The 27,525-nt window shown below is 43.0% G+C and overlaps 1 protein-coding gene across 5 annotated transcripts in view; it reads left to right on the forward strand.

Annotated features, from left to right (window-relative positions):
* Positions 1-27,525, forward strand: part of LOC100648174 — a 177,929-nt gene that overhangs the window by 139,500 nt on the left and 10,904 nt on the right. For all 5 annotated transcript variants that reach the window (XM_048410445.1, XM_048410448.1, XM_048410447.1 and 2 more), the window contains 10 exons: positions 5,210-5,346; positions 7,404-7,692; positions 8,524-8,795; positions 11,711-11,863; positions 12,789-12,983; positions 13,655-14,043; positions 16,573-16,809; positions 21,471-21,650; positions 24,851-24,998; positions 26,733-27,002. In XM_048410445.1, coding sequence (XP_048266402.1) covers positions 5,210-5,346; positions 7,404-7,692; positions 8,524-8,795; positions 11,711-11,863; positions 12,789-12,983; positions 13,655-14,043; positions 16,573-16,809; positions 21,471-21,650; positions 24,851-24,998; positions 26,733-27,002 — 2,270 coding nt within the window. The remainder of the gene's footprint in view (positions 1-5,209; positions 5,347-7,403; positions 7,693-8,523; positions 8,796-11,710; positions 11,864-12,788; positions 12,984-13,654; positions 14,044-16,572; positions 16,810-21,470; positions 21,651-24,850; positions 24,999-26,732; positions 27,003-27,525) is intronic.

The raw sequence follows: 27,525 nt of genomic DNA on the forward strand, positions 1-27,525 counted from the left end.
ATAAGGAAAGTAGCCCGTTCGCAAGCCAGCCCCGATTCCAATTTTCTCAATTTCGACTTTCCACCGATTCTACCGTTCCCGAGACTTCCCAAGGTTTGTCTGGTATTTTTGAAAGAGCAATCTCTTACGGTGGAATTTTCTCAGTCGCGACACGTTCTTTCTTATCTCCTCTCATCCTTCTCGTGCTCCTCTCGCTGGTAGAAGTCACGAAATACGCGCGAGTTTCCCGGTTGAACGGACGGCATTTATTCCTGACGAGAAGCATTACGTCGTTTCTATTCGATTTCCATCGTTTCTTCCCGCTTGCCCCGTGATTTATCCGCCCAGACGCTGTTTAGAAACATTCGGTCGTAGAAAGAATAGTTACATCCTTGTTACGATCTTGTACTGAAAAATTTGAAACGAATCCGCGAGTACTTTCTACGTAAATCTTCGGCCGGTTACTATCTCGCGGGAATGCCGAACGATAGAACGCGAGGGAAGGACAAAATCGGCGAAATCCGAAAGTCGAGTTAGCGTAGCCGCGTGATTTAGTATCGGGCGTCGCGCAGGATGTCGCGATCGTCAGCGCGATAAATGGGAAAGCACTCGGCGCGAGAACTTCATATTTTATTGCGTAATAAAATATAATCCCGCGACGAGGAGTGGCACAAGAAGGACGATGGGTCACGCGTCGAGGATTTATTACGATGCTACGGCACGAAGCTTCGTGAAAACCGGGTCAGCTCCGGGTACAGTCGCGTTGTCCGCGTATTGTCCGAATCCGCGCCGGTTTCTGGCAAGAACGGCGGCAAAATCGCCGAGTATAAAGACGAACCGGCTAAACAGAAAGAAGTAGAATCGAGATAAAGAGAAGAGTAACGATGGAAATAGGACAGTAGTTTAGGAAAGATAAGGGGAAAGATACGCAAGAGGAATTATTAATCGCGACGCTGCAGAAAGTCTTTCCCCCTTTTTCCTCCATCTTCTTCTCGTTTTAATGTTGCTGTAATGCTTCGAGAGAAACGACGCGTCAGCGTACAGATGGTCGACTGCTTTTGAACAGTGACAAAAGCCCATAATTCGTCAAACACCATTACCAGACACATCTCGGAGAGAAGAGGAACGCGTATCCGACATAGCGAAACGCAGCCAAGTAGTTGATGCCAGTCATTAGTCAGCCGGAGGAGACGCAGCCGAGAAGCTGGCAAGCAGCTTCCCTCCGGGAACTTTCGTAATTTGACGTAACAGATGCACCAACTGAATTCGTAATACTTCGACAGAGGCGGCGGCCGGACGACTATCGGTTTCCGATACCGAATCCTGTCATTAAACCTAACGAATATTCAATTACACCTGGCCCGATTGTTCCGATTGGTGCAGCTTATCAATCGTTTGCATCGACGCTCAAGTACCGAGGAACCTTCTCTTTTTCCCGAATCTTCATTACTCGCAATCTTCTCGATAATCTTCCAATTTTCCCAAATTTCCCATATCCGAATTGCTAATTACTTAACGCTCTTTTTATGGGGAAGGGAGGACATTCTCAAGTTTTTCTCAAGTTCCACTATCCTCGCAGAAATATGCAACCCTTTTCCTTCTACTCGTTTCAGGAAATCCAATAAAAAATTGAGGTTCGAAGTTGCAGCTAAACCCCAATAGCACCGATATTCAGCCAGTCGCCGAAACTTTCTGCGAAATATTCGATACTTCTTCTATTTCTCTCGCGATACGAGAATTCACGGCATCCACTGCAATGCGCATCCTGGATACTAGAGGAGTTTAATCATCTCGCTAAATTAAAACTCCAGTTTCAATCCACCGGCTGGGCCAAATAATTAAGCGTGAATAGCCACATCCGTCAAAACTAGAGCTTAATGAAACCGAAACATCGGTGGAAAATAAAACGAATATTCTTCGAGTATCATTTCCGGATAACACACGAGGAACGTGGTCGACAAAGGAAACTCTCCGATCGAATGGCCGCAAAGAAGAGATACCTCGCGATTTGCGAACGTTGAAATTAAATTTCCAGCTAATTCTACGTTGCAGAACGTTCCATATAGCAGCCCTAAGCATCTAGGATTCGTTATCGATAATTACAATCGTTCTCTGGTTCCTAAAATCACAGGGAATAATTTCTATAGAGATCCATCCAATTTTCAAATTACCACGGAATTTAAAATTTCGACGGACGATCGTTTTTCTACCGGGTGCCTCGTATGAAATGGAATACGTTGAAAGGCGTAATGGCATTTCCAATGGCGAGAAGCGAAACTAACGGGTGAAACGTTTCGTGTAGATTCGACGGACGATGAAAATTGGCGGAGTAATCTAGTTATAGCGATAAGTTACGACGCGAGGAAGACAAGGTGGCCAGATTTCAGGCGCGCTATTAGCCAGGCAAACTAGGATTCTGATTAGGAATGAGACCCCGATGCCTGGAAATGGCGTGCATTGTGTTCTCGGCCCATTCACCCCGTCGATAGCGTGTCCGTGTGTGTTTTTGTGCGAGCGCGCGCGCGCATCTGTATATATGTGTATACGTTCGTATTGGCCCACCACCGACGTCAGCCTCGATTTCCATCCTATATATACGCGCATGATGAGCCCTTGAAGCCCCACAATGAACTAGTATTGTAACGTAGCCGTCCTGCACAATGTAATTCTGCACGGAGCATGCGATAGAGGAAGCCAAAGTAACTTAATCAGCGAGCGAGTTTCGGTTTCTTTGACATACACGATACAAATTTTTCAACCATTATGCTACCGCTCTGGGAAATCTGTCCTCGGCGATGAACTCGAGGATCGTTCGTTGCAGAAGAAAAAATAAATACGCGCAACGCATTCCAACGCAAAGTATTCCAACGGTCTTAGAAACTTTCTATGTATATGTAGAGTCTTTACTACGATTAGTTTATTTACAATAAATGGATGGTTAACCAGGAAACGATGGTTGTTTAACGTGAACTAATTACTGTAACGTATTATAATTAAGACAACTAGATAGTTAATTTGCAAATCTCGTCACCACGGATTCAACGCTCTCTCTCTCTCACGCGGATCACAGTCTCTCGACAACGCAGTTCGCACTCTCTGACTTCTCGACTGGCACTGACTGTTAATTCGTCTTTTTCCCTTAGCATCCCTTTGTCTTTTGTCTTACCCCACCACGCACGTGTTTCGCAACCGCTCGTGGCCAGGGTCACGCAGGCCTTTTCCGCGAAACTATTCGATCGAAGGACCGACGATACGTTGTTAGGCTTGTCGGCAATTCGGCTTTCTCGCGACATTGTTTATAGTTCGCTCGATATCTCTTAGGCCTTTCGTCCACGATACTACATATATATAATATAGAAACTGTGATTTGAAGGTGTATACTGTAAATGTACGACGGACCAGATCCGCAGACTAAAAAGAAAATACCCTTTAGATTAAATCTTTTAGAATCAACAATATAAACTATTATAAACCATGTCATTGTATCACGCCAAATGAAGTTACTGAAAATTCTCAACGAGAATTGATTGTAAATATTCTAACAAATAAAAAACAAAGAATACTGTAAATGTATGAAATTTGCAAGATATTTATTAGAAGTACACGCTTCGTAGAGATCGCCAAGGTATTTGAATTATTCGTAATAATATAACGAGATTAATTATTCGCTATAATGTAAGTCACAATATGGCGAGATTATATTTAGCGCGAATTATACGTTTAAGACCACTGTTCATTCTGTATGGTTCATAATTTTTCGCATGGTATATATGTGCAATAAACGTGTTGTAACTTTCACGTAGATTTTCAGACTGCTTTCCAATTTTACTAGTATAATCACGATAGTCGTGTCTCATTACGCCGCTAACAAAGTTTCAAAAAGTTTCATACAATGCATATAATATATTCATGCAAATTTTCCAGCGGTAGGTGTTCGAATACTTTCGCGAGCCGCTACGCGTACGCCACGAATATACTTTAATTACTGAATTTTTAAAAGAATACCTATTTTTCAACTATACCGGTGAAATTCGTTAGCATAATTATTTATTCCCGTTACTCGTCTACAAATTATTATCGCGGTCTACCGTAGCGTATTATAAGTTTTGGCGAGAATTTGATCGCTCTTCCCCATTAATCGGCCCAGCGCGCGTTTCGACAAAATTTATGAAAAGGTATCGCAGTTTGTATACGCCATTCATCGACTCAACATCCTCCTACAATCGCGAGTGGCCATTAAAATTCAGATCCATTGATCGGTAATTTAAAAATAAACACATTCGCGTTATTTCGTAATTACAATCAAATGAAACCAGTTACAGTAGTCGCTTTGATCCGCGATTTTAAAGACTTTTGTGAAAGCTTCGTATCCATTCAGCGCGTCCAATTTATCGCAAATTCAGTGACGGTTCGTGTTACCTCAAAACGTCCATGACCTCGAGGCATCGATACGTCGATTCATTCGACGTATCGTTGCATGCATTTCAAAAACAATACGAGTGTTTACGAATAAAAGTTATACGAATGAAAAGCTATGGGAAACCGGCTTTTCCATGATAGTTCGATGATTAGCGCCTGATCGATACACGTTGGATACGTCGCGTTACCCCGAAGGAAGTACATACGTTTCCTTTCACGAGGGACTTTGATCGAGAGCCGGTGTTCTCCTTTTAACTCGAGATAGAGGAGATCGCGACGAATCGAATTTTTCTGCGGAAAACGATCGAACAAAGGAAACTAGCCCGGAGCCATCGATAATTCATCGAACGCCCCAGCCGATTCTTTGCCCGGTCGACCTCGAAATTCACCTCGATAAACCCTTTGATACCGATTACACGGAAATTTGGCCGAAGATTTCTGCCAAGGACGTTCGATCGAGCGCGATTCCTTGATTTGACATAGCGAACGAAAGGAAAGTACAGTCACTTGGCTCGGTCGAAAGTTCCAAGGTAGAACGTGCGCGTGTGGAGACATCGCAAAGCCAAATCTCGCTATCTAGATAATTAATTTCAGTGATAAATCGTAAAATCGTGAATAACGGTAATTCGACGAGTATTTCTCTAACTTTAGATTCGTAAGAGCGCGCTTCTCAACTTGTTGATCGTTCGACCGCGCCATTAGAATCGAAGCTCGATCTGCTCGTGTTCAAGCGACCTGAAGCCAAGTAACTTAGACGACAAGACGATCGATAATGTTCGTTACAGAGAGATCTTTGTCCTTCGTATTTCAGCCTGCAATAAAACATACTACGGGGACGTGGGTAAAACTTACGACCTGGAGCTCCATCGACCGAAGGAGGACAAGGTGCCTTACATTTGCAAGCTCACCTTCAGTGCACCGGGCGGCGATCTGGGAGACATCATACAGGCAAGTTTGCCCGAAAGCCTCTTTGATTATCCTCCGTAACAAAGACCCTAACCTAGACCCGAACCTGTATTCCTAATTAACATACAACCTGAATGGCTGCGTGAAGTAATTAGACAAGTAACGAGGTACCTCGTAAATGCATCATCGCATAATCGAAGCTACCAAAGAAATTTACATCCGTCTGACTGAAACTTTTCGCTAAATCGCGGTATAGTTTCGTGGGCGAAAAAGACAGCCGAGAAACGTTGCTGCTTTCTCCGTTGAAGAGGCGCGCCTGGTATTAAAAAAAAAAAAAATGCAAAAAAAGATAGGTAGAAGAAGGAGAAGGAATGAAAAAGAAACGGCAAGGAAGATGGAAAGAGAGAGAATTGCGGGAAACAAGGCAGAACTGTGGTCTGCCAGACGAGCAGAAATTAACGGTGGAATTTTTAATAACGCAAATTGCTTGGATTGCGCCAGTTAGTCGGAGGGAAGCATAACCGAACGTCGTTTCGCGGCCTCGAATACTTTCGTAAACGAAACGAACGAGCGGTCCGAAAGTTTCTTCCGCGCGCTGCCAAATTTATTTATACGCGGCCTGTTTGCCAGCCTCTCGCGGCTCTTTTCCGCGTGTTTGCCGTTTTTATCAAAGCCACTCTCTCTCTCTCTCTCTCTCTCTCTCGACTGCTCGCGCGGCTCTTTCTTTCTCTCCGATGCTCTATGTTTGCCCCTCGGGAAACGTCGATATTTTAATCGTCGTCGGATCATTCCACACAGGATTGATACTTGATAACTCGGTTACTCGCGCAGAACCGAAAGCTAGAGGGGTGAAAGAGATCGAAGAGCTGTTCTGTGAGATGTTCGCGCGTGTGCTTACCGTTAGAATGTTCGACGCGGTAATGCATTGCCGGATATTAGCGTTTAATGGCGCACGATGGGAAGTTTCGAAAGGAAAATGTTACTACCGAGAGCTTCGAGCAAACAGATATATCTAATCGGTATCTCTCGAGCATCCAACAACTCGGAGGATTTCTATCGTTACTCGATAGAATATTAGATCGAACAATTTCAAAAAGAGAAACGAACGTCTGACGAAAGTAATCTTTTACCATTGAATACTCACTATGATACTGTCACGTCGGAGACACAATAAATCACGAAATCGACAGATCGCCTGTGATCTCCTCGCGTCGCAGTTCGAACGCTTCACGAATAAGGCGAAGAAATTGAACTTTGTATATGAAAATAGAATTTATTATGCAAATCCAACCGAGTGACGGTTCAAAGTGTCGCAGAATGATTCAAAGTGTTACAAGAGCCTGGGTCAAAATGTTTTAACAGACTGATTCGAGCGCTTATTTTGGAGAGTTCTTATACTGTGGCTGTAGTCCTTCTGGAAGGGTTGCCGTCTGGTGTATCTCAGAGACGCCCATTCCGTTACTATTTGGTTATTGTTTCGATGACTGTGGTATGCAGGATGTCCAGCCTATCCTGTGTGACAATACAAAAGTCGAATGATACAGAGATGTAGTACCAGTCATTCACAGGCCATGATGGCTAACTGCGCTTCCCGAAATTTTTTAAACGAGCCAAGTACTTCTGATCGATGCTTATCTCGTATGGAACTTCATCGATCGGAAGGAAATTTCAGTTAACGTGCAACTAACTGAACTTCTGCTGGCTGAATTCGCTTATCCGAATACGAGTTCCTATTACGTGGGCGAAAAATAATGAGGAAAATTGGCGAGCTCCTCTTGTATTGAACTCCGATTATATAAACTATTTATCCGCTGACAAATTCAAACGGCTGGAGTTCTACTGTAATTTCATCGATTTTCTCTGCTTTTTGTTTCATGCAGTTAATCGATCTGACAAATAGATCATATTTCTGTGTGTATGTGTGTGAACGCAATGCTCTGAACACTTTCGCGTAACAATATAATTTCTTCAGCCGCGAACGCGTTAAAGGAAACACGATAAATTCCACGATGTTCTTATTTCTGGAAAAACTGAGAGATTACAGAAAGAGCGTAGTGTCGTAGAAAGTTTAATCGACGTTACGGTGCTGGCGATTTCAGTTGACGTTCGACAGCTTCACCCTGGGGAAATTCGTGTCGTTCACGGCGGAGGGCTGCCCGGACGGATCGCTGCAGATTTCGGAGGCCCAACGGCCGGACGTTGGTGGCCTCTGGTGCGGAACGTCCTGGGGTCCCGCGATTTACTACAGCGAAACCCAGACCGTCTCCATCACGCTGAAGCTGCTCAGGCTCAGTAAGGATCAGACAGGATTCAATTTCGACTTCAGGATGGTGTACAAGATGATCAGGAAGTCGGACGCCGTGGCACGCTACGGAAATCCATTCGTCGGTACGTACGTCTCCGTCTTCTTTCGCTCTCTATCATGATTTGTTTCCATGCCGATGCTCTTACGTTGATAACTTCGCCGCTCGGATGAGACGGAATTTACATAAGCTGGATACTTTTGAAAACAACGCGGTTCCAATTCTTCGGTGTTGAGATCGTCGAGTTTGTCGTGGAGGGAAATCGAAGTTTCTTGTAAAGATTTTCTTTATCTCAAGTCGAGATGGATTTAGTCGTTCTTTCTTCTTTTCTGTCTTTTCTTTCTTATTACTGCACACTTGTGTGGAGACTGGCGTCTTGTAATAACGTTGATAATCAACGACAGTGATTATTAAATTAATTATATAACTAGATCGTAAAGTGTTTTAAAGAACTATTCTCACGATACGGTGAAGCTTCGTTTATATGAACCTGTCGGGCAACAAATAGTTTATCCCTTAAATAGTTTGCCCATAAACAGCGGTGTTCATATAAACGAAGTTCCACCCTGGCTCGTTTGAATTTTCAGATACTCTTTTGATTCAACGACGTTCCATGGAGATCACAATTCTATTTTCCAAGTAGATTATATTTCAATGCCACGTGATTCGTTTGATTGTCAATAATCGTCGTCCATTTTCGCCCAGACAAAAATAACTTCTTTAAAAAACAGATTATACGTAAAAAGAAAAGTCATTGGTTAAAGAGAACGTACAAAAACATGCATTTTATAAAATATATATAAAGATATACGAGATCGATTTAAAACATCGATCTTGTAAAATATATGCAAAGACGTACGATTACAGAATAAACGAAGAACATAGAACGAAGAAGAAATAAAAATGACGATTGCAGGTATAACGCAGCCGACAGGAACACCATCTTCGACGGAACTGACTTTGTCGACGTCCTCGAGCGACTACGCGAACAGCTCGATGGCGATGCCGGTGCAGATGGTCGAACAGCCGTCGACCACGACGAAACCAAGCAGCGAGCAGTACCTCGGGGATCTGATATCCGGAACCTACTGTTCCCGCATATTCAGCGACTGCGACCGGAAGAAGTGCAGACTGCAGTCTCCCAACTTTCCCGGATTGTACCCGCGCAATCTCACCTGCTACTACGCGGTAAGCCCGTTCGAAATTTTCCACCCCTGGAAACTTTCGAATAACCACCTGCCGCCCTGTAAACACGAAACGCCGAAGAATAGCGCAGAAAATTTTCGCAACTTCTTCTGTTTGCCGGATAGGGTTCTTCTCGAGGAAAAGTAGCTTTCTAAAAAGTTCCTTCCTTCTTTGATCGATAGAACTTGATAAAAGTTTCTCTCGTTCGATAATTTTCCTTTCTCACATATAAGTACATATATAAATAAAATTTCACGCAAGGAGACGATTAGAAATTGTTCGCTCGCTGAGGTAGCTTCTCTTGAAAAATTGTTTCTTGGAAGATCCTTTTCTTCCAATATGGAAGACTTACGAGTGCTCCATCTACGTTACTATCTTCTTAGTTTACGTTATGTAACATCTCGCGCCGGGTTGGAAGACTGTTTCTTTCGAAAATTAATAGACGAAGGAATAAAGTTCGGGACTTGACGATTTCCTAGCTTCATGGGGTTATATGGGATTCGTGGAAAACCCTTTTAACAAATGATCTAGGATGTTAAGCTGTAAACTCGCACGATACTTAATGTCGAGTTAGAAAATCGTTCGTACGAACTGTAGAAACCTTCGCTGTTTATTTTGTACCGCAGAACTCGAATACGGGATCATAAATCTGTAGCGCGCAGTCCGTGGCGACGATTCCGGAGACCGCCTTTCTTAGCGAGTTATTTGAAAATTTATGTAGCTGTCCGAAGGAAGAATGAAGTTGGAACGAGTAAGTCGCGCGGTACGATGAAGCTCCTTCGTTGGAAATGGCTCGATTTCTGGTGTTTACGTAATCCTTGGAGGCTTCGTGAATTTTTCCAACTTCCCCGCTGTTAGTGGATATCCGAGTTCTTACAGTAAGGAAGAAAATTTATATGAAAATAATAGACGCAGATTCTGATAGAGAAACGATTAACGTGTTTGCCTGTCACCAACGGGATTTTTTTTACTTTACGAAATAGCGGTTTTGATGCATAGTCGCGAAAATGTTCGAACATCTATAGACAACTTCTACGAATACATCAGTCGTGCGCGTTATACGAAACAACAGACTCGACTATCACGACTACATCTACTATATTATATCTTATATAATACCTCGTAACTTTTATATGCATTCCCAAATTGCTTTCAAATCTTATCACTGTGATCATGGCCGCCCTTTCTCGTCATAGCTCTTAATAAAATTTCCAAATCTCTAAAACGTAACACGCACGATATAAACATGAAAGTGTCGTACGATAATACTCTCGTAAGAAATACTACGAAGCAAAATCGTGCACGTAGAGAAAATATCATCGCGCGAGAAGGTTGTACGAAATTATTTGAAGACAGAAATTACTAATTGTATACGAACGCAATTGTAAAACCCTGGAACATCCTGCGGACAAAGAAGTCCACGATGATCCGCGAGGATATCGATGAGAGGGTGTTGACCAATCGAAATCTCGACGATGCTCTAATGAATATTAACAAAGCTGTTCTGTGGAGCGTGAAAGGAAAGGGGTGTGACGTTGGAATGCTCTCCGTGACACGCGAAACGTTGCGGGCTAATCCGAGGAACGGTATTTCAGGTCGAAATCGCACGACGGTCCGAGCAAATTGAACGGGTCGATGCACGGGCTCGGTTTCGAAACGAAGAGGAACGAACGCAACCAGCGTTGGCATTCCGACGAAAATTTACGAGGCACCGCCACGAGTGTACAACCCGCGTACCATTATTCTCCTTTTGCCCGCTAAAGTCGATACGACCCGCTAAATACACTTCGATACGACCACTGAAATTTTCTGCACCCGCTCCTCACGAAAGTTGCGCCAATTTCAATGTCGTTTCCACGACAGTCGCAACGAGGTACTTTCGTAACACGAGGAATGGAGATTGGATCGTATGGAATGCGTGGTAAACAGGGAAGTAGAGAGGTTGGTTAGACTAGAAATAGGGGAAAATAAAACGAGGATGTTAAATGGCACGAGTGACGCTCGAAGTGTAATCGTTCGATAAGGAACGTTGATTAAGACGATAGGATCGAGACAGGAGAGCGATCGATACGACTATATCGTAAAAAATGAAGGACGCGCGCACAATGGTGTGTAAACGTTTATGCTTTTGCGAGGGACGTACGCGATAGGAAATACGCGATCGCGGCGGTGCTTTGATCGAGAAGTAATTTAATTTACCACCCTCCTCTGAACGTGGTTCATTCGATTAACCGATACACCTCTCTGATTCGAAGTTCGATAAATTGTTTTTCGGATAATATATAAGCGACACGAACATCCGTGAAGATGGATAGATAGATATAAGCGTAACAGTAGAGATAACGTTAATAAACGAACTAAAAGAAGTGGATTACGAAAGGAATGGATGAAACGAGAGCGTGGGAAGAACGTATGGCTAAGATAAAGGCGAGAAAACTGCGAACCAAAGTCTTCCTTTTTAGTCTAGAAATAAAGATTATTATTAATTCGATATTAGCGATAGAATGCAGAATATGGCCCATGTATAATCCATTTTTAGTCTGATGTCTGAAATCAGTTCGCTGTTTCTATTTACGATCGTTCTTTTCTTTTATCATATCGGGTTATCGGACGAGTCTTAAACCTCTTTGAGGTCGGGTTTCTGCTCACGGATAAGAGAAATTCTACGTGGATGGAATAATGGCATTACCCGGTAGATGTTAGAAGATCACCGAACGGAATGATTTGGTTTAATTTGTATCATAGAAAAGTATTGGAATAGAGTCAGCTTTTATTTCTCATCGGACTTTACGATCCAGATTAGTCTTCTTCGTAATCGTCATCCTTACAAAGTTTATAATTTAGAAAGGGTCGAAAACTTACCCGACCGCTCGGTACAACACCTCCTAAGTATCTTCCGTATTAATCTTACGACACAGGTGAGGCAGCACGACGTACCAGCAGGGAAACACGCCTTAATCTCCGTGAAACAGCCCCGGGGCCAATTGGTGGCCATAAGAGCGAGGCCAGCCACCCAAGCGGAATCATCGCCTCGCGAGCTTCGCCTGTGGAAGGACTGCGATGTGGTTCAGGTACGTAGTAAAACCCGAAACGGGGAAAATTGCATGGATCGAGATAAATCCAAGAAGTCGAACGATGGCTAGCCAGGGCGAAACGCCATGCACGTGACCGATGGCGTGGTATCGGCGAAGCCGAACGGTCGTTACGCTCGCACGGTAATTCCGGCGGGTGTGCTTCTTAAATCACGAACACTCTGCCGAATTTATCGATCCGCAGAGAAGAGAAACTATCGCCGTGTGTTCTAAGTTGATAAGCGAAATTTATTGGCGGACCATAGGGCCAGATCAGATAAGAAAGATAACACGAAGAATCCTGGCGAGTGGCTTCAAAATAGCCGACGAAAGTTTGCGGACGTACGTCAAACTACTGCAAGATCCATCCGATCGAGTGATTCGATTAATTGTTTTCCGAGAAATTGAAACGCGATCTTCTCGAGATTTACAGTGGCTACGAAAAGTGTTTGCTCGTAGCCTTATGCTCCGATACGTTTTCTTAACGGGTTTTCCGTTTTGTTTACACGGTATGAAATTTTTCGTAGTCGCGTGAAAATATTGATAAACGATACCAAATTTATGTTATTGATACGTAAATGCTATGATAAGTACAGTGGTGTGTAAATACTTTTTGCAGCGCTATAAGAGCCAGCCAGTGTTACAAGATTATTTATATTTTCATGCGCATATTTGATATTTGTAGTTTAGTATTTAGTTTATATTTATGTTTGCATTTCTCTGTAGAACTATGTTGTTTCCGCATCGTTCTGCAAACTTCATCTGTGCGATACAAAATATGCCAAAGACTTTTCGATTAACCGTGGCTGTTCGAAAAATATTCCATCGATTCTAACTAAAAAGTTCCAGTTCCTTTCTTCGTCGTACCATTTTTCCCAGCGAATGGTATTAATTGTAAGAAAAGGAACGTCGTTTTGGCCCACAGGACTACGTGACCGTGTATGATGGCTACACGACCCGGGACCCGGTGATCCTCAAGTTCTGCGGAGGTGGTGAGCCGGTGCCGGAAGCCACTAGCAGCGGAACCGAGATCCTGGTCGAGTTCACCACGTCTCCTTACGGCACGTTCCTGCATCCGACGCCGCCGCATTCGCTCCACGGCTTTCAATTAGAAGTGCAAGTACGTGGTAATTCTGTTCAAACATTCATGGGGCCGGAACAGCGTGCTTTACACCTGACGGTGGCGAACTACCGCCCCCTTGGTTCACGGATCGCATTTAAATGGTTGGTCGGAGCAGCCACCGTTACCACAATTTTCTTCGGGAACGACGAGCCAACGAGATAATGAATTTTAGCACGGGGATTCTTCTTCCCTCCCTTTTTTCCTCTCATTTCTTCCTTCTTTTTAACGAGTTAAGAGACGTTAATGTTGAAGAATTCCTTTAGAATTGAGTAACGAATTTTAAAACTCGTATTGTACCCTTTCCTCTACCATCCTTTTTCATCTGTTTACTTTCTTTTCTATAAACATTGATAAGGATTAATAAATTCCTCTGTTTTCTACATAGTAGCTAATCGTCTAAAAACTTGAATTCCTGTTGGAACGGCAACAACTATCGTTGCTGAAGTAGAACAAACTCGAGCGCTATGCTCAAACGATAAACCGTCGAAGTTCCGATGTGCCTGGTACAACGTAGGTTATCCTTGAGCTTCCAACGTTAATTCCCTCTCTTATTCGTAATAATTCGAGAAATTAAAGTATAAACCTTGGAACGTCTACAAGACCAAAATAATTCTTCCGTTTTTCCCCTGGTTCCTATCTCGTTGTTTCCCAACGAATTGTGCTTGCAGGTGAAGTTCGTGGACGCCGACTCGCCGACGTACGCGAAGAACAAGCATTGCGAGTTTTGGCTGCAGGGCAGCGGAGGTGGTGTGCTCGCATCTCCACGGCATTCCTTGCCACGGAACAGCACGTGCCTGTATCATCTTCGCGGCGCTGGACCGGCGCTTCCAAGTCCAACGCCACCGCGTCCTTTGCCCAAGTTTCCGGAGCAGAGGCCGGGAACCGTGTGGAGGAGACCGGCACCGCGACCACCGCAGCCACAGTTCCGCGTCTGGCTGTCCATCCTCAAGTTCCACGTAGGCACCAGCTTGTCGAGCAGCGACGAGGACTGCTCCACCACCCTTATGGTGTGGGACGGCGAGATGATGCCACTCTCCGAGTGCTACGATCTTGCCTGGTCGGTTTAATCCCCTTTGATTAATCGCGAATGCCTCGTTAGAGCCGACGAGCTTCCGCTTGTTACGCTGGTTTTTCCGGAAAACCGATCCTCGTCCTCGTATTTCGTTCGAGTTCCTGACGAGGAGTTCAGTGACTCGAATGTTCGAGACTACGATTATGGTGGATACGTGTTCCCATGGATACGTCAGAACAATCTTATGACTAAACTACGTGCTTTCGTGCAAATTCCTGATCTTTTATAGATCTAATTTTAAACAGATGAAACCTAAGTAGAAATTTATTTCATCCACTGAATGTTTTAATAAGTATAATACAGGGTGTCCCAGAATTGATGGTACAACCGTCGACGAAATGATTGTACATGAGAAAATAAGTCGAATGTATGAAATAATTTTTTTTCACTCGAGGCTTTGTTTTTGAGAAAGTCGACTTTGAGTTTCCTCCGAGTACGCACGCACTCGATTATATCGTGGAACACAAAACATATGCCATAGGTTTATGAGTTATAATAAGGCACGTGATTCTTAAAATTTATTTCATTAATGCAAGTATTGATGAAAATGCTGGTCACCGGTACCGCATACACAGGTGTGTTTTCCGAGTTAGATTTCCGTGCTCGCTTTCCACCGTATTTTTCCTTTTTCCTCGAACGCGAGAATGGTCCTCGCTGTTAACTGTGGAAGATTTGTGTCACCTTTGGAATGAACTTTTGATTTAATATGTACGCTTCTACATAAATGGATAAAGTAAATAATGGTTTTAACGAGATGCGTTTAACCGCGACATAGTCAAGCGCATACGCACTCGCAGGATATTCAAAGTCGATTTTCTCAAGTGAAAAAAATGTATTCCATATATTCGACTTATTTTCTTATTTACAATCACCCGCTTCGCGATTGTACCATCGATACTGGGACACCCTCTATTTCGAATATTTCGTATATGTTTGAACATCGTGCACATTTTGTGCATTTTTGCAACTTTCAATTTCCTGGAAACGCGTAAAAATCCGCGACCTACTTATGACTATGTATATGCACTTCGGTGGTTGGATGTTTCGTTCGTCGGAACGACAGTTTATTGGAACACACATCCGCTGTAACCATAGAACTTCATGCGAAACGTTCGCTGGAAGAAATATAGCGAGATGTTAAATTGAGATACAAGGCAGCCACGAATCCGTCTATGCAGTGACATTCAGGGATGCAGCCATGTACGATTCAGACCAAAATGATCTTTAGGTCGAGTCCTAAATCAAGAACATCACTGTTATTGCCAATTGATATCTGCACAACTTTCGTCATTGATATCATCGATGGCATCGGATCCGTGGAGACGGTTCTCCTTGCGCAACATCGATTGATGCAGTGACACACGACTTACAGGCAGCATTTTACGTTTTCCAAAAATAATTGAACCAAAGTTAAGATATTAATAGTTTTCGCGATATGATCAATTTGTAGATGAAAGCTTCAAATATCAATCAACGTAACGACTCGGGGAATCGCTTACGTGGTCTCAGTTTTTCTTGAAACGTCAAAATGTATTTCTCACAGCTGTCGTTTCCTCGGACCTGTCGAAATTCCCTCGTCAAAATGCTCGAACGTTTGTCGAGTCTATAAGCACGTTCTATTTCTTCCACGCGAACCGCACGCGAGAAAAAGATCGTCGAGTTCTTCCTGTCTGACCAAAATTCGTGAACTCTACTGTAGCAGAGTCTGCGCTGCTTTTATATACTGCACGACCAACGGCTAAACCGCGGGATCCTCGTGTTTGCTTCTGTTTAGTTGAGTTTGCTTTCTTGTTACACCATGCTGTTAACAGATCTTCTTGCCTGGATGTAGTTTGGTTTTTCTTGTCCGAGAATTTGGAAGCGGGTTTGGGTTATGTAAAGAGGTTTCGGGTAACTTGTCCCTCGGTTCAGAAATTTCTATGCAGCGATTCGGATGATTTATAGGTAGACCCTTGGTGTTTGAAGCTCGGAAATTAGTGGAAAGTAGATTCGCCCATGAACCGTACACCGGTGTCCCGCGTTTCTTATCTTAATCTCGTCTTAGATAACGATCTTCATTTCGTTACGATATGTCAAAGTGGAAAAATGACGAGATTAACGAGAAAATTGACGCTGCCACGATTCTCCAATCTTTATACGCATCTCGAACATCATCTGACTTTCCTTTCACTACGATTCATAATCGTTTAACAAGATCAACTTAAGGCAATATTGAAACGAGAAATCGTACGCATCGACGATAGCTTTCTCGTATTTCGTTCAAACCAGAGATATTTTTCAAAGAAATACAATTACGTCGGAAATAACCGAAAGAACGCAGCATGGTCCGCACCAATAAAAAGGATTTCCAATTAGACGAGTCTCTTGTACAGCTCACGCGACGCTTTGTTCGCGAAGATTCTATCGTCGCCGTTCTCTCTTCCAAATTTCATCGCACAGACGCCACCCGCTTTATCCACGCCCCGGGCTACTTTAATCTGCTTCGATCTCTCAAACATAATCCATCTCGAACAGCGAGAAAGAACACCAACGTCACGGAGACAGATCCGCCGAGCCATCGCACCCTCAGGCAGCCCGCCCCGCTGGAAACACCACCCTGTTGGCGCGTTATTGCAAGGACAAGGTGCCGCGAACCTGCGACCACGCCATCCTACAGAACACCAGTCGGCCTTGTTCCCTTGGCGAGAGCTTCGTATCCAGCGGAAGCAGTTTGACCATCGAGATGCGGATGGTCGAGTCGACGGCTCTCAGGCGAGTGTAACTCGATTGCACGATACGGGGGGAAAGAGGGAAAGCGAAATGGGGATGAACGAAGAGAAGCGGAGAGGGACGGGGGGAGAAAAGCAGTTTCCGTTTCAATTACACAGGCCGCGTGCCGTTTTGTTCGACGTTGTTTCACGTGAGCGTTATCGATCGACGCGGCCGCGTATTATGTTTTCTCTCGAGCGGCGATGTAATGAGATTTCGCCAGGAATATCCGCGGGAAACGAGCTTTTATTGGCCCCGACTTTTCCCGAGCTTCTCGAAAATTATCAGCAACGATCGGTGATTACAGAACGAATCCTTTAGATATCTTGTTTAATCTTCCACGACTGTGAACTTCCTTTTGGTTGCGATACGAGAGAGCAACTGTTTGTACATCTATGGCATATTTCAAAGCGCGAAAGTTTACACGGTACAGCATAACGCGTAAACATAGGTAGAAAAACAGTTTGTATTTAAATTGCATTAATATCCACGGTTTGATAAATAACTATTACGTGCGAATTATTTGCAGCGATACGATAACGTAGGGATGAAAGAAAATAACACAGGGATCTCAGCCAGATTAGAGTCACATAGCATCGTAGAAGATTAATATCTACAAATCGAAGCTATTGGATATTTTCTTGCGTGCTGAATTTTTCACGCGTTTTATTCGATATCTTTAATCTTCGATAATGGGAAGCAAAGATTATCGCAGACTGATAATCCATGACGAGAAAGAAGAGAGCCTTTAATCCTTCGCTCGATGAAACGTCGGGTAATCGTTTCTTTCGATCGACTGACGTTTAAGTCAAAGGGAACGAAACTTCTCGAGGCAAATTAAGATCGGAACTTGAAACGAAGATTTTGAACGGAGACGTATATTTCGCGTAGAATCGGCTTCCTCGAGAAATCAGAGGTCGAAGTTCCGGTATTTCGAGATGTCGTGCCACTCTTTCCTTTTCCTCGTTTTTTTTCCCTCCCTTTCTGCGCGCTCAGGGGGTGGAAAGCTTTGAATATAAATTCAGACGAAATTTGCTCGTGACATGGAGCTCGTGGAATCGATACAGAACGTTACACGCGAGGAATGCGGAGGTTTTATGGCGACGCAGCGCAATATCTGCCGCACTTGCACGTTTTCGCTACCGACCTCCCGTCGTCAACCTCTTTTCTTCCGTTTCTCCGCCACGGTTCTCCCAATATCAGTTATTTATAAGAAGCGATTTTTCCTGCGCGTCGACCGCTCCGTTGCAAGTCACTGAAACGCTCAGATTCCATGGAGCCCGGGTCTTTAGAAATTTCTCTGTGAATTGAAAGTCAATCCTGGAACAAACAGCTGCCGCAGTGTTTCCTTCGCAATTACGTTTTCTAATTATTTCGTTTCCCTTCGTATCGATATATCGAATTTGATTTATAACAACGCGATTAGAGTTAATAACTGTAGAACCACCGGCAACCGAAGTAGAAGAATTTCACCAAAGAAATCGAAATGGCACATGAACGAAGAAATATGTGACGTGGGTCTGGTAAGGAAAGGGTTTAAAGCGTTGAAAAGTCGATTAAGATCGTTTCGACTTTCCCGTGATATTTCCCGAAGAAAAGCAATTTTATAGAATAATCATTGACTTCACAAGTTAACAATTAACGTCGTGTACTGATAACAATAGTAGACAAGTATTTATTGCGTTAAGAAAAATTATAAAACACTTCTAAAAAGTGAAGAAATCAACTATCTTCTTTTAAGAGGTAGAAGGGCCACCTTTCTCTACCTTTTGCTTCTTGAAGGCCTAAAATAGCTGAAAACAAAGCAGACGAACTTACCACGGAGTGCGTAACTTTAAACGCGTTTACCTCGGAAAGTCATTTTCGGAAACTCATTTTACCAAAGCTCGTCACGTGTATACAGTGTCGGCTACAAGTATTAAAATACCAGCTGATATTTACTACAAACTGCATGCTCTTTGTTGTTTTTATTTTATATATACAGGATGGTTGGTAACTGGTGGTACAAGCGGAAAGGGGGTGATTCTACGTGAAAAAAGAAGTCGAAAATATAGAATAAAAATTTTTCGTTTGAGGCTTTGTTTTCGAGAAAATCGACTTTCAATTTTCCCTCGGTACGCGTGCACTTTATCACGTCTCGTTATAATATTAATATTAATATTATTATTCATATTATTTCATTATGTATTCCTAATTTTCTGTTACGGCAAAAACAAATTTAAACTGCGATAATATCCATCGAGACAATGATCAACAGTGAAATCCGTTATAACGAGACGTGATAAAGTGCACGCGTACCGACCGAAAATTCAAAGTCGATTTTCTCGAAAGCAAAGCCTCAAACGAAAAATTTTTATTCTATATTTTCGACGTATTTTTTCGCGTAGAATCACCCCCTTTCCGCTTGTACCACCAGTTACCAACCACCCTGTATATACATACATATATAATGTAAAAATGACTGATACACTCATCAACACACTCCGCACAAGCTATTATACCTACAAACGTAAAATTTGGATAGTACACTTCTCTTAGGAGATGCCATAGGATACGAAGAGGTTTTTGGAAATACAGACCCAAAAAGGGTAAAATGGAGATACAATTTTTTATTATGGGATATCCATTTCCTACGAGTTGCTAACGCTGGGGACGTAAAATTCGGCATGCGAATTCTCTATTAAAAATAAACACTCGTTGGAGCATTCTTCGAAACTCACCCCTTGGTGGAGAACGCAGAAGGGTTATACTTTTTTCTCAAAGGATAAACATGCCGTGCTATTCGCTAAAATCAGAAACGCGAAAATCAGCGTACGAACTGTTCATTAAAAATAAACAAACACGTATCGAAGCAAAGCAAGTTTTTTGAAATGCAACTCCTAAAGGGTGTTCAAACAGAGAGTTAGCGATCGTTAACTCAAACACTGCCGCAGGTAGACAGTTATTGCTATTATAAATCTGTTATTTCATTCATCATATATATACATACGGGATGTGATCGAATAACATGTACAAGCTAGCACGAGGTGATTCTATATGAAAAAATAAGAAGAATTGATCAAGTATATTTAAACATGGCTAATTCCGGACTGGATAGAATTAAACAATCGATAGGGGGTCGTTCTGCGTGTGAAAATAAGTGGAAAATGCAGAATACAATTTTTTCTCAAGACGCTTGGTTACCGAGAAAATAAATTTGACAATTTATCATACGCACCTAAGTACCAGATCGATTCTTAACTAAACAAAATAAAGCCTCGAACGGAAAAATTGTATTTTATATTTATCACTTACTTTCGTTTCTACAATAACATCCTATTGATCGCCTACTCATATACAGCCGGATAATTAGCCACGTTCAAGCACACTTGATAAATCTCCAAACTCGATTTTCTCGAAAACTAATCCTTCGATGAAAAGTTTGTATTCCATATTCTACTCTTATAAACGTTAAATACCGTTCTTAATAACGTTAAGTATAAAAAAAGAAATTATAATACAAAATACCAGGTAAAGCAAAGATTGTTAGATTTTTTAACAGAGATGCGACGAGTGTCGTGATATTTATGACCGGCGGTCGTGTTCGATAAACTGAAAATTGCGATTATCCTACAAGACAAACAAATTTCTAAACTCTCTCGGGAAGAAAGAAGGAAAAGAGCAACCTAACCCGAGTAACTTCCATCCCCATTGCGAAGAGCCTTGTTCGTCCCTTCACCCTTTGCGATCGCATCGTTGGAAATGCCTTTCCGATATGCCATTATACAAGCTCGACCGAGGGAGTTCAATTAAATCGAGCGGATCCGGATAAAAAGAAAAGCATCGAGACTCGCGTATGCGAGCACGAGTCATTTTTTAATTGACCGCACAAGGGGGTGGTGATGATCGAGAAATCGCCTCGTTTAACGGGTTAATAAAGCTAGGGGAAAGGGAGGGTCGTTTCATGCGGAAAGGATTAACTAGACCGTGCGACGCATCCGCGTTCCGTGCGGCTATCACGCTCGAATACACGATCTTCGTGTCGGGCTTGCAGTGAAAAATAAAATGTAAATAACCCCTTTTGCGACGTGCTTCGATAAGCGACAGACGTCGACAACCTGCGAGGGATAATTCCTCTCTATAGTATCGAACGTTGATAACCTGTTACGCGTTTCGATGAATAATCCCATATTTTTAGCGCGTCCATACCTTTACGATCACGATCACGATGATGAGGATGTTCTCTATATACTAGAGACGCGTAGTGCGGTCTTTGTACCTGGCACGAGTTGCATTCACCTTTCCGGTAATTATAGTTATCGTATAATAAGGAATTTTCGAAAGGAACGAATTGCACAATGCTTTTACATGGAAACGTATATTTTATTAGGTCCAGTCGTAAGTTCGTTCATATTTGGCTAAACGAATGCGATAAAATCTATCTGATCGCGAAGCGATTTATTTCAGTTTTTCCCATCGGAAAATTCCGACAAGTATTTTTACATTCTTCGAATAATATTCATAACATTTTTGAAAATCCACTGAATTTATTACTCAACCCAATCTACTCTATGTATATGTAGAAAGATCAGTGAAAATTTTGAAATTGTCGAAGCTCGACGTTCCACGTACCTTTAACAAGCTTCGAACGCATACCGATGACGAAATTTTTCTCGATTCCACAGGCCAGTGAATTTTCGCGCGCTCTACGAATTCGTGGATCTACACCAGGACGGCGATCCTTACGGGAGTGGGCCGTGTTCGAGGATCTTCTACAGCCGCAATCGGGATCATTATCCCGATCGTAGATTCCAGGCGCCACGCGACATTTTCCTTTATGGCCGTGGCGGCACGAAAAATATGAGGTGAGTCCACCTTGCCGCCACTTAACTATTGTTCCAAACGCTTTCTCGATACCGTAATGTCCTTAAGGCCATAGTGAAAGACGAAGATCGGGGCCACTGAACGCCAGCTATAGCCTCGTCGAAGATTTACGTCGCTCGGGGCAATTCCTGCTCTTTATCTTCTCATCGTTGTTCCTATATAAAAGAGGACAATTTTAAATTATAAATAAAAAACTCAGCAGGAAAATTTGGAAAATAAATTCGTGGATGAGGAAATGATCACGAGTAGATAAAATCTTGGGTGCTTTTTAAATAATTCTGTCGCTCCCGCCTCTCGATGTTATCTAAAAAGTATTGGGTATCGAATAGAGAATTTACTCCGGGAATACTCTGAAGAATTTAGAAGATCCAAACGATTGTCGATTCGTTAAAAATACTCGTCACCTTTATATCTGTAGCTTTCTACCGCATCTTGAGTCTCGCGCAGCTATAAATCCCAAATAGATAGACGAACGTAAAAGGGTATAGTAAAGCGTTATAGTAACGATAATCGTGTGCTTAACGATGGTAGAGGCAACGAAGTCAGGTTCGTCCCATGGGAATGTGTAAAAGTTAACACTTTACCGACCGCTAGCGATTCAACAGCATACGCATGTTCGACCGGCATCTCAGGCGCAGACTCTCCCTGGCGCCGGCTCTGTTTCGGTTTAGACTCTCCAATACCATTCTTTTCTTTCGTTCATCGCGAACGGTAAGTTTTTCAAATTGGTATAAAACCGTGAGAGCTTACAAAATAACGCAACTGACACAACCGAGCAAGGTACCTTAGTACTAAATAACAAATTACTGTTCAAATAATGAGAAAGATTGTCGATGACGAAAAACCGATTAATAGGCCATCGGTCGGTAAAGTGTTAAGGAGAGAAGCAAGACGCGCGAGGTTTCAATCGACGATCTGTCCATTTAAAGGGCTGCCCGGAGAGAATGACGGGACCATCTAACGACGACAAACTCTTTCTCTTTCCGTTGGCCGCATCCGGCTTGAACGGCGCTCCTTTTACGCGCAAACGATTCCGCGATTTCGAATGAGACGCACGTCAGTAGCTCGCCTCTTTGTTTCACCTGCAGAAGCAATAGCAAGCCGTAAATAGACCCTTTGTGCATAGCGACGAAAGTGTGCGCGTCTTTTTCTTCTTTTCTTTGCCCTTCTCCCTTCTTTTCTTTTTCTTTTTTTTTTAGAATTTCGCTCCGCGTCTCGTCGCCTCTCGTGAAGTTCCTCGACCCTGTTCGGTATCGAGGGAGAAAAAGAGGAAGAGGAAGAGTCTTCTTTTCTTAGAATACCTTCGACAGTGTCGCCACAGTAGATCGCTCCTCGTCAAACGCGATTATTTTCTGGCTGCTGCTGCATCTTTTCATTCCTCCTACAATATATCTAGACTCGTCTGAAAATATAACCAACCAACGTTTCGGGAATCGCGAGGTCGGAAAATTTTTAACGAGGGAAAGAACGGGTATCAAAGTGTACGCGACTAAGACTTCCATGTGCTACAAATAGCGTTTACAGCTTCTTCCTATCTGCTGCAACTTCACGAGCTTAACAAGCTTAACAAACTTCCTCGAAGTAATACAGACGAAGTAAAATAAAGACGTCTCCTCTTTAAAATTTCTCCAAATCACCTGGCAAACTTGAGCAAATCGACAACACCTGTTCTTCCGCTACGATCTTTCTCTCTCTCTTCCATTCTTCTAGATTTCTCGCAGCCCTCGAAACAGTCGTACAAGATCCTTGCCAACCTCCCCTATTACAGATTTCCCTCTATTTACCCTTCGAACCTCCTCCCCTTCCTCTAAACTCCACCTCAATCAACAAAACTCCCAAAAGGAAACACAAACATCGTCGAAAGTCCTACTAACACTGAATTTCGCCGTTTGCTTTCGACCTCGCGAGAACAACTCTCCAATTCCGTTACCGTTCATCGATCCTATCCCGCCGAAAGTTCCCTTGGCCGGCCATTAAAGCCGGACGTCCTGTTTTATGGGGCCATAAAATGGACTTTACGTCTTCGCGGCTGGTCCTTTCTCTTTTCGCACGACCGTGACTACACCTACTTTGGAAAGTCTTCGTTCACAAGGGGTGGCCCGGTCGTTATCGTGAATAAATGCAGCCCGGTTTTTCCCATCGATCGTCGCTCGCGTCGTTATTTGCTGTTCAAATAGAATTCCATTGCCGCTTCACGCGTGCACAGGCTGTATAGCTTGCTCGTTTATTTTGTTCGTAATTATGATTACGCCACACTGGTTGTCTGGGGAAAGGGACAAAATGTAGCAGCCAGTAGAATGTTGTAAAACTATCTGGCAAGCACTGCGCGAGACACTTGTACAATTTGTTTTTTTTTTTTCTAGAAAGAGAGAGAGAGAGAGAGAGAGTTGTAATATTTCGAGGGTGAATTAGATTTTTCTAGAACTTCTCTCGACGCGATATTTCCATGAAAGTTGCAAAATTTCGAATTTTCTATCGATATCTTTTACGTTTATAGAATACAGAGGAATTGCCCTCGATCGTTTTATTTTCTCCTGCAATCTGGATCGTTACTGGCCATCGCTGGCAAAAATTGAAAAAATTGTCCCGAACACTCGCCAGATATACGGTGGCGTGGAAAAATTCACAGCCAGATAATTTTTTCAAAAGGTGACAGGGCGGAAAGAATTTTAAATAACATCGAGGATGTCAGAGTATGACAAGTAGAAGGAAAAGCTAACTAAAAAAAAATTAACTAAACTAACACACACGCTGTTACGTTAATCGTATAATATTACCGAAACATTTTTAAAATACCGTTTTTTTAGAACGATAAAGCGAAAAATCTATCTGGCCGGGTACTTTTGCACGCCGCTATACTTCCTTATGTTACCGCTTTTTATTTATCTACTAGAACTTCAAAACCGTGCAATACCATTAACGACATTAACAAACAAAATAAAATAGGCAAAACTTGGTCGAGATAATGCTCGATATGAGTCCGCGAAGTTTGCAAAGGAATAGAAACCGATGATTGCTTTGACCGCTGGTCAATTAACGAAGGAGAAACGTCGTTGACCGGTCACTTTCCTCCTCGTAATCTCCTCGTGGTATCGATCGGGAAAGCGATTCCTTTGCGTGGCCGACCGGCCATGTAAATTCGATTAAGTGACACGAGTGCAGGCTACAACGGATTTTCCAGCTGCGTGTACAGATTCGAGGGCGAGCACGATGAGATCGTGAAGCTGCGGTTCAACAAGCTGTTGAACGGAAACCGGACGTGCCGCAGCGTCTCCAGCCCGGACTTTAATCGGCTGCTCTGCGTCGGATCGGACAACTTCTCCGTAAAGGTGAGTCGTATTTCGGCGTTTCCAAAATTTCAATGAAAATCTGGAAAGACTTTCACGACGAGTGTCACGTGTATATACGCGTGACTTTGGCTGCCAATGACTGTGATAACGTACGAGTCGTAGAAAAATTATTGCAAAATAAAACAGGCGTTTACAAGTCATTGAGAAGATACGGAGGAGTGTTAGAACGTTTAGAAAATAACTCAATTTAGAGGAGGACGTAACAGAATTACCGAGAGAAAATAAGAAACTTTCGCAGTAAAAGTCACGTGCAGAAAACGCCTGGCCGTAAAAGCGTCAAGATGCTACGCTCTTCCATAATCAAACACCTAACGTGCTACTTGCGTTCAACGTTATATCGCCTTCCGCCGAAATATCTGTGTTATCGTGCCATATTCTACGTAGAACCGTATTTCACTGTTAGTTCAACCTTAACCAAAATGTGATTCGAGATTTCTATCCGTTCCTTCAAGACTTCCGCTACCTCTGGCGTAAGATAGTTTTTGGAGATAAGAGGACGTCGGACGCGAATACGTTGGCTCGCACCTTGGAGGGAATCTCTGGACAAAGACGCGTGAATCGCGAGATTGTATTCAGTTTCTCAATTTTCCTTGTCTTTTTTTATTCAACGCGTTTTCAATGCGAATTGCATAATTTTGAAGGGAAGCGTTTAGCGCGCGTGATATCTTTCGACGTACGTATTGTACTTACAGGTCGTGGTTTATTCGCTCGTTCGATATCCTTTTTCTTTATGCGGTCATTGAAAGCGCACTGAAGCGCTTCAGATTCTTCGTTTCACACCCTTTTTCCCGTGTGTAATAACGAGCCAGAGTCGCATGTTCCAATTAATCTTCGAACGAACTTCGAACAGGCATTGCTCCATTTTATATTTGCGCGGCACGAGAGCACTAGAAGGGCCATTCATCTTTCCTGAATACAGTTGTTAACTCGACGAACAACTGCACGGTTCCGACAAAGCTGTAAGCCTGCCGTTGTTCGTATAAACGCAAGCAATCATACCGTCATACAGTTTTGTTTAAACATTATTCACGGAATCGGAGTAAACGATATTCGAAGATCGAACATTCGTATTCCCATCCAAGTTAAATTTACAAAATTCCATAAGGTCCCGGGAATATCTCTAACGCGATTAATCTGTAAAATTGAATCAAAAGCAAATAATAATGGGAAAATTTACTAATTGGATAATAAATTCCCAAGACGCTACTAATTCGGTCGAAAGACCGGATCACAACGGCAAGCGAGCAACGATTTTAATTTAAAGTTTGCCAGCCACGATCGAAAGAATCTCCGTCGATAGTTGCGCCGTTGGCGATTGCGCGAAGGCAAAGGCTGTAATTAACGAGACCGCGTTTTCATTAAAACTTTATCAGAAATTCGGCGTGTAAACGGCGGTGTGATCGCGGAGGGATGTACGACAATCGAACCGAGGCGAACGAACGTTCGCGTGACCAAAATAAATCTGAAATTCCGATCGAGTAGCGAAACCGTGCCACCGTCACCGGCCATTTTCCCGCTCCGCCATTCGTTCCATTTTGTTATCGATCGCAGGATTTATGAGGGACACGGACTCGCGTCCGTGAATTTAAAGCGCAATTACAAACGCTAATGTTCTCTGATCGCGTTTGTTCGTCACCGTGGCAATTATAATAATCTGTCGACTGATTAATTCGTAAGCGACCCCGGAGACCGAATCATGCTCGATATCCACAGGTGCTCGATCTTCCATGGCCCAACGCTCCGCCTGTACAACGGGATTGCCTCTGCTCCAATCGATCCCTACCGATGAACGTCAAGTCCACCTCGAATATAGTCGAGGTACACTTCACCGTCAGGTCTATGGACGCGTTGGATGACTACAATAATTTGTTCTTCGAGGGAACCTGGGACTTTATCAAGACCAGCCCTTGCATGCAGAAGCGAAGAGTGAGGGGACCATCCGGAGAGATCAAATATAAGGTGCCGGTTATAGACGAGGATGAGGTGAGACTTTTATGGCTTTAGCGAAATTTGGAACAGACGAAAAAGCTTGCATCGACGCGTTCAATACGAAGTTTATACGTATCGACTTTAATTACTTCTCGTGTTCTAGTCATTCTTTAAGAAAATCAAACGAACAAATCCTTTTTTCCATTCTTTTTGTCGCGAAATATAGAAATCGTACATCTCATATCGAACGTGTTACGAGAGGTTCAAGGAGAGTTTTAGACACGAAGTATATCGGAAGCCTGTGGTAGATCGCTTAGATTTGCTTTCATATGGTCTCAAATTGAGGATTACCTTCTAAGAGCTCCGTGACATAAAATTGATTTACTGTAACAGAGGACAAATTGAATGGCTGGCTACGATTATGACGACGAAGGTTCCAATCGCTCGAATCGTGGAACTCGAACTTTCTCAAAATTGTTCACCCTTCTATGAAGGGAGAGGAACTTCCGTTTTGCGAAATAAATATTCAGCGAAATAACTCGGACATACCATGCTTGAAATCGAAAGATTCTGGGTG

This window comes from Bombus terrestris, chromosome 11 (assembly GCF_910591885.1).
Source record: "Bombus terrestris chromosome 11, iyBomTerr1.2, whole genome shotgun sequence".
NCBI classification, from domain to species: Eukaryota; Metazoa; Arthropoda; class Insecta; order Hymenoptera; family Apidae; genus Bombus; species Bombus terrestris.